Below are 7,917 nucleotides of genomic sequence, written 5' to 3'. Positions count from 1 at the left end.
CATTTTGTCCCCAGTCTCCTTCAGGCAAGCCGAGTGGCGCTATTTTAAAGCCCCTCCCTGATGAAGCCAAAGCAGGGAGTAAGCGGTGTGAGCGCTGGACCACACTTTCGCTCGGGGCGAAACGGTGGCTGGCGCTGGGTGGAGCTGCCGGGGTCGCCCAGGACTCGTCCCGGGGCGGGAAGACAAAGGACACGAAGGGGACGCGGGCCGCAAGCCAGTACGGGCCGACTTCCGGGCCGTGGGCTTGGCGGGGTGGGGGCTCCCGTTCCCAGGACAAAGCGGCGGCGGCGCGCACGCCCGCTCCGCGCGGTCCCGGCCGCCCCGCCGCGCGCGCCCAGCGCCCACGCACGGGAGCGAGCGCACGCGCGCGGACGACAGTTAGAAATGGCGGTTGGGGCGAGAGGAGGGGCGGGGGCGGGAAACGGCACAGCCTCTAAGTGTCAAGAGTCCGGGTGCGCGGTTGCTTCACGAGTCCTTCTCCTCCTCCCCTGGTCCAGGCCCTCGGGCTGGGGAGAGCCCCGGTAGAGAAGACGTGATCCGTTCAACTGAACAAAGGAAATGGCGGCCACACCAAAGGCAATCGGCTCGGCCGGTGCTGCCGCCGCGGAGACTGGGAAACGTTCCCTAAAATGGCGGACAGCGCGAACGCAGGCGCGGGCCGGGCTGGCCAAGGCGGGGCGGGGCGTCCGCTCACGGCGCCCAGCGGCGGCGACGGGGCGGGGTGAAGGCGCCGACTGTCCCCATGGCGGCTGCGCCGGAGGCCGGGGAGCCCGGGAAGGGGAAGGTAATCCGGGCTGCGGCGGGGTGCGGCGGGGCGCGCGGAGCACGGGCGGGCGGCGCCTAAGGACGAGGGCTCTAGAGCTGGGAGACCCGGGCCGGAAGCACGTGTCATTAGCTTCTCTGCAATCGAACAGCTCCCCTCCTCCCATCCCCCGACATTTTTATCCTAATTGCCATGATTTAAGTGACCCAAACTAGGAGGATGAGGGGACCGGTACCGATAGATTACTGCAGGTCACAAGACTGATCCCTTTGGAAAGAAAGTTTTGTTGACAGGGGCCTCATATTGTAATTTACTAGCAAAGAGAGGGATTTAAAAGCTGAGGACAGGTGCCTTGTCTTTAAGGCTGTATACTTCACAACACTTAACAGAGGAATCGGTAAATGCTGAGGAATGAGAACTTGGTTATATTCGAGTGAATTTATATCCAGAGCAGGAGGGTGATGAAAAGATTGAGATTTTTTTCCCGTTAACCTTGTTTTCGCTCGACCACGTGGAGGATGCAGTATCGTATGTATCCAATAGCTTCGCTGGCTGGCATTCATGTCTTCCTGCTCTGCCTTTCTCGCTTCACCTTCCACAGTCGTCCTTGTGGGCTACCCTGTAAAATGCATAATTCCACCTCTCTGCTTAAAACCAGTCGTAGCTGCCCATTGCTTTCAGGATAAATACGAATTTCTCGGCCTGTGATACAAAGCTCATCACCTAACTAACCCTGTGACTCTTCTCATGCTTTCCTCTCCGGTGTATTAAAGCTAAACAGGGTTATCTCCGGTCTCCCCTCAAGGGCTTCCCGACTCAAGAGACTGAGGTGCTTCTGCTTCTATCTCCCGGACACCTTGTACACTGCTGGATCATTACAGCATTATACTGGAAGTTAATTTGTGTTTTAAGAGCAGGGAACCCAATTTTTATATCCTCAATGCAGAGTAAATAACGTGTTTCAAAAAGGTAATGGAAGAAGAAAATTTTAAATAGTTAAGCCATAGAGAGATATCAATTAGATTCACAAATATTTATTTAAGACCCACACTGTGTGCCACACTGCACCTATAGTTTTAGGATATTCTCTGCTCAGCTTGAAAATTTTGATCACTTATTCAGTGTTCTTGCTTCTCTGGGGAATTTTCCATCTAAATTTGGCCTAGATCATCACATGGTTATGAATAAATGTTGGGTAAATTGTTTCCATATTGTTTTTTCAAAAAATTTTTGTCAGTTTATACACTGTTGGTGCCTTTTCTGTTTTTAATGTCTCACATAGTATTTGGAATATGCTTACTTTAACAGAATGTACCCTTGTTTGAAACTTGCGTATTTCAAGGGGCACCATGACTACAGACACAAAATTCTACATTGTTTTGTGAGAACACTGGGATCTTGAATGGGGCTTTCATCCTTTTTGTATCTGGTTGTCCACCTTTGATAGGAGATAACTGCTGTCATTTTAGGGTCTTGAGGGTCGTTTAACCCATTGAGAATCAAGAAAAGAAATACATGAAAAATTTTTTTGATTAATACTGTATTTGAAGCCAAAGAAAATGTTTCAAAAACAAATGATTATCTGTGCCACATGTGCTGAGATGTAAAGTATGATGGATTTTGCAAAACGATTGTCTTTTAGAAAACCTCAGTGGTGCTGTTTCCGTCGAGTACAGTTGGTAAATGTCTGGTTGAAGCAAGTTAAAGGGAACATAGGTTTGTAAGTGAAGAAGCACACACAGGTAACTTTAGTTTTGCAGTGACAGGGAACAGAAAAATGGGACGGTGGCTTGCAGGGAAAGGGTGTCAGGAGAGGGGGATTTATTTTGTATGTTTCTAGATTGGAGATTATTAAAAGGAGGAAAAACAAGTAATGCAAATGAAAGATGGGATAACCACAGAAGCAGTCTTTTGAGAGTGGAGAAGGTAATCAACTGCAAAGTGAGGACTAGTTTTAAATAGGAGTAGGGCCAGTTGCTCCTTTGAAACAAAAGGAAAGGCAGAATATGAGCAATGATGCAGATACATTTAACAGTGGGAAATGAAGTAGCTCTAATTTGATCTGATCTGTTTCCTATAATTTATTAAATTGGCATTCTGGCTTAGAAATTTTTTTGAGCTTCCCTTAATTCCATCAAGGTGTGTTGGTAAGGCTGCCTTTCTAAGTCTAAGCTTAAAAATATTAGCTTACCAAAAAGTCTATAATTTTAGTTTACATTTAAAGGCTTTGTTAATAGCAGGTGAACCTTAAGTTTGCAGACAACTACGGAATAAAAGGAATGTTAAATGCCTTGAACGTTACAAACATAACTTCAAAGTGACTTCAGGCTTAGACTCTTTATTTTCATTTCTGAGAAAGTTCAGTGTACTCTCAAAAATATAAGCTCAAGACTTCATTACAGTATTCCATACTTGCTTTTAAGTCATCAGCAGTCTAAACTCCAACTTTACCAGGAGGATGAAAATTCCCTAAAGTAAAGGGGAAAAAGTCTTTGTACATCCTTACCCAGTTTTGATACAAACTGCAGATCTACAGTTATGTACTCAGTTCTATTACTCTCTATATGTGAACCTTGGTGTTTACTAAAAAACCAAAGGGTTAAATGCTGCAGTGGGAATGACAGGCTTTCAGGGTTAGACTGACTTCCACTTCCACTCTGCGAGCACTTATTAGCCTTCTACTTAAACCCTGAGCCTGTTTCAGAGAAAATGTCACAAAGAGTTTGTGAGAATTAAAAACAAGGGATATAAAGGGCCGGGCACTAATAGGTCCTTGGCACCTCTAAATTATGGTATTAGACAAGCATTGGCTTCTCAACCTTGGCGCTGACATTGACCAAGGCAGTTTTGTAGGTGATACATGCATTGTAGGACGTTTAGCAGTAGCATCCTTGGCCTCTAACCCACACTGTTGGTTTTAGAAGGTACCACTTAAAAAGGATATGTTTATCTTTCAAAATAAACTGGATTATTCCATTATCTGCAATTTCAAAATTTTACTTTCCTAAAATCTCTAAAGCAGTGTTTCTCCCAGTCTGGGGGGTGGGCGGTTTCCTAAACATAAATGCCCGGGGCCTATTGAGTCAGAATCTGAGGGTGGGATTTGAAAATCTCTAAAAAGCTCAAAGTTACCTACCTAGCTGATTTAAACAAACAGCACTATTTCAGATGTTCAGCAAGTTTATTCTACACACTTGGCAAAGAACTGGGGCTGATAATTTTATCCAAATGTCCCCCCCACCCGCAAAGTTTGCAGATTCTGGTGTATCCTGGGGTCACACTAGGGCTCCATTATGGAATGGAATCCAAATGAAAAAGCCCAGAAGCCTTGAAAGAAGTGCTGTCTTTGGCAGAGATGTGCAGTGTTTGGCATGCTGCAGCCAACACTTGATAGTTCCTTTCTTTCTCTCTGCTTAAATACGAAAGCCATCTTAACATTCTATCCCGTGGTAGAAGCTGGTCTCACTCGCTTCTAAGATCTGACATTAAACACCACCACCCCATCTCAGTCTATTTAGCATCCTTCCCCCAGGGCAATGGCCTAGCTGCAGAACAGATCACACTCTCCTTCCCCTCCGGGGCCATAAATTCCACCTGGCTCTTGACCCGAGGGTGAGAAACCATCATCTTTTGCTAAATTAAATGAAAAGCCTAGAAGCAGAATTAAATCCCAACCTCTTTGTACATGAAGATTTGTACTAAAGAGCCTTTTAACATTCAAGTCTGCAACTTCAATGAGCACCTGCTGTGCTCATGAAGTAAACATGTTGGGGGCGGGGAGGGAGCGGGCAGAGGCAAAAAAAAAAGGAACATAATGATCCAAGAGTATGTAACTTTTGCTTTATTAGGAACCGAGTCACATTGTCTTTCCTGCAGAAGCCTGAGCCAAAGCAAACACAATACCTTCATGTTTCAACCTTTAATCTGACTTGCCCTTTACTGTCCTTTTACCATTTCTTCCACTCTTTTTCCCTTACAGTATATTACCATCTAGGTATATCTCATCCCAAAGAATGGACAAGTGGCTTCCTTTTTAAAAGTTACATTAACTGAAAACAGTACCTTAAGTTTTTTTTTTTTTATGAATAGAATGCTGTAGCAAAACAAAAGTGACTTATAAAAAAAAATTCTGTCCTGCCCTCCCAAAACCCCTAAGTACAGAGTGAGAGTGACAAGACATTCAAGTTGGAAAATGTTATGCTTAAAGTGGCAGTATTTTTTAATGAGGGAGAACAAATCCATAAATCCAATGAAGACTATATAATTTTCAAACCATTCATTTTAGCACTTGAAGGAACTTAAATTATCACCTAGCTGAACCCCTTCATTACAGATTGCAGGCCAGATAAAAAAATACGTCCTACAGGTTACAGAAGTTAGTGGCAGAGCTGAGAATAAAATCCAACCCTCTAGATTTCCAGCTTTTTTCATCACACCTAGGTGTGGTTACCATGTACTATCAACAAAGAAATACAATCAACGGCAACTTCATATCACAGGCAAGAAACAGACGAGATTTGTCTTAACACAAAGCATTTATTCTTACAGACACAACTGATGTGTTGTTACTAGTTAACACAGAAAATCTGCAGTCCTTAAAGGAATTTAAAACAGCAGTATACTAATATTATAAGCAACATGGTTAGGACAATTTCACTTTTCCCATCTATGTGTCTCAGGTTATTAAAAGGAAATTATGCTGCTTTTAAATTTCAGTGATAGCCAAATCCCCAAATGATTTCATACAGATGTTTAAAGAGCTCATAAAATAATGTATGCCCTTACCTTATCTCCAAACCAGTTGATTAACAAATTATAGCATAACCATGGTACCATAATCAATTTAGGTTTAATTTACCCTACCTGCTTAGGACTTTCTGGTCAAATTCTCAGGGTCTCCATTTTAGATTCATATTATATACCAAAGCAGGATGATTAAAGATGGTTTTAATCTTTGCCAAACCACCCTAAAATAAAATATTCTCTTGTCCAATCTAAGTTTTTTTATTTTTCGTAGCCCTTTAAGCTCCTAGGAATTTTAGATGTTGAAAACGTCCCCTGTGCACGGGATTCGACATTGTATGGCTCATTAGGATCTGTTGTGGCTGGCCTTGGACACTTTTTGTTAACTAGTGAGTACCTGCTTCTCTCTATGCATAAAAAACATGTTTCTCTGAAGTTTTTTTCCTAGATGAAGTATTATAACATGCAGTGTATTAGTGTTTATGCTTCCTTTTGACAGGTAGAATTAGAAGATCATGTGACGTTGGAATAGGAGGATTTATCTTGGTGACTTTAGGATGCTGGTATGCGTGCTAAGTATTCAAGAAGATCCACGATTGTAATAGGTTTATCTAGTTCGAAAGCACATGCTCTACTCAGAGCAACCTCCCACTGAGATTCCCCACCCTCACTGAAATGTATCTTACAAAGTGATATTGCCAGACTGCCTTTAATCTTTTAAATATGTATATATATACACACATTTTGTGTCATTTGTCAAATGAACAGATGAATGCATGACGTTAGGCACTGCATTAATGCCATGTCAGGGTTTATACTTCATTTAGGAAGGCCTCAACCTTTTATCTTATCCTAATGCTCATTTCAATCCCTACCTATGGCATAACATCTGAAAATGCTACCTTAAGAATGTGTTCACAACCACTGACAGTCATCTGTAAGCATTTAAAAATTTAGATTACAAATTTCAAATTAGTTTCTACAGGTATGTTATATCAATAATTTATTCATGTTCTCCTTACTAGGTTCCACTGTAGGTATAATTATGCAAAGCTAAGAATCCAGGAAAGACTTGCCAGAGAAGGAATTAAAAACAAGATTTTATATGAAAGTACCCACCTTGATCCTGAAAGAAAACAAACCAACAGCGGCAGCAGCAGCAATTGAGCAGTCTTGAGCACAGAAAACCCAGATACAACTCACTTCGGTGTGAACAAAGCCGAGATCAACTCTAGAAAGCATTTTATATACCACAAGGCTTTCAACCAAGTAAATAAAGTATGTGTAAGTTGTAGTCTTTTTTACATGTGTATGAATATTTACAAACTTATTCTGGCCCTGTAACTACTGTCAGTATAGCACATAGTGGACTCATACTTAAAATAAACCTCGTGTTTAACATGCTTAGAAGTGTTTCCTTATAGTAAGCAGTGAGTACACCTGACGTTTCAAGAAATAAAATCTCAGTTCAATGTTAAAACTTGCCTTAAAAACAAAAATCACAACTGTATTACTGTACCCTGTTAAAAATGAGGGGATACTTTCTGATTTCTAAAGCCAGTGATGTTATATCAGACTTAAAACTAATGGGTCGTCACTTTGCAATTGTTATTTTAAAAATGTACCCATTGCTTGACCCTATTCTTCCACTTCAACAGGTGAGTCATCTCTCAGAAAGGAAAGGTGGTTTTAGCTGCTCTAAATATTTTTTGGATGTATGCAGAATTTTTATTTTTAAGTAGAACTTAAATATGTACATGGCACACATAAAAATATTTTCAGAAACTTGTTTGGTGCAAAGGAAAATACTGCAGAATTACACACATATTGTTCCATTAATGTAAAGACATTTATAATTCAACTGGCTGCCATTTAAAAAAAGCACCCAACACCCAACTAAGTCCACAGCATTTATTCATTCATTCATCATTTTTGGTTTAATAAGTATCGACATTACTTAAAACCCAGGCTTAGAGACCTTTCTGGTTAAGGAATGGTAAGTATGAAAGAGACACCAGTGGATAGGATTATGGCATTACTACTGGTCCTACTGATTATCACGGGTGAGCTAAACAGATCAAGGAAGAGATGTTTTGAAACTTTATTTTGTTCTGAATCTGAATTTTCAGGATAGGTAGGGGCCTGCTCCAGTTCACAAGAGCGGTAGCATTTTCCCTCCCATGCTCACCTTATGGCTGTCATTATGAGGGTTAGGGTACACAAGCTACATGGTTTATCAAATGCCCTATCATGAGTGACACTGTCAAGCATATATGTTCTAAGAGATTTTTATTGATCCTAATCATCTGGCAGCCACCAAAGGAAAGACTTGGACATTAACAAGGGAAGGTTATTAGAAAAGAGAAGGAAGTTTTTGCAAGATCATCTGCCTGCCGTTACTGACACAAATC

General features: G+C 41.7%; 1 protein-coding gene across 1 annotated transcript; it reads left to right on the top strand.

Moving 5' to 3' along the window:
• Nucleotides 1–425: 425 nt before the first annotated feature.
• Nucleotides 426–6,800, top strand: COX20 (cytochrome c oxidase assembly factor COX20). Its single transcript, XM_082616227.1, has 4 exons — nt 426–784; nt 5,781–5,895; nt 6,006–6,069; nt 6,532–6,800. The coding sequence occupies exons 1-4, from the start codon at nt 743–745 to the stop codon at nt 6,671–6,673; spliced, it is 363 nt and encodes a 120-aa protein (XP_082472353.1). The 5' UTR covers nt 426–742; the 3' UTR covers nt 6,674–6,800.
• The last annotated feature ends 1,117 nt before the right edge of the window (nt 6,801–7,917 follow it).

Source organism: Mesoplodon mirus (assembly GCF_964341445.2).
Source record: "Mesoplodon mirus genome assembly, chromosome: 3".
Classification (NCBI taxonomy): Eukaryota; Metazoa; Chordata; class Mammalia; order Artiodactyla; family Ziphiidae; genus Mesoplodon; species Mesoplodon mirus.
Note: the sequence above shows the minus strand (reverse complement) of the source record. Positions and strands in the feature narration are given on the sequence as shown.

Coding starts and splice junctions, on each gene's coding strand:
- COX20 (XM_082616227.1), top strand. CDS start 743: ATGGCGGCTGCGCCGGAGGCCGGGGAGCCCGGGAAGGGGAAG. Junction 785..5,780: donor GGGAGCCCGGGAAGGGGAAG/GTAATCCGGGCT, acceptor TATTTTTCGTAG/CCCTTTAAGCTCCTAGGAAT. Junction 5,896..6,005: donor TGGACACTTTTTGTTAACTA/GTGAGTACCTGC, acceptor TCCTTTTGACAG/GTAGAATTAGAAGATCATGT.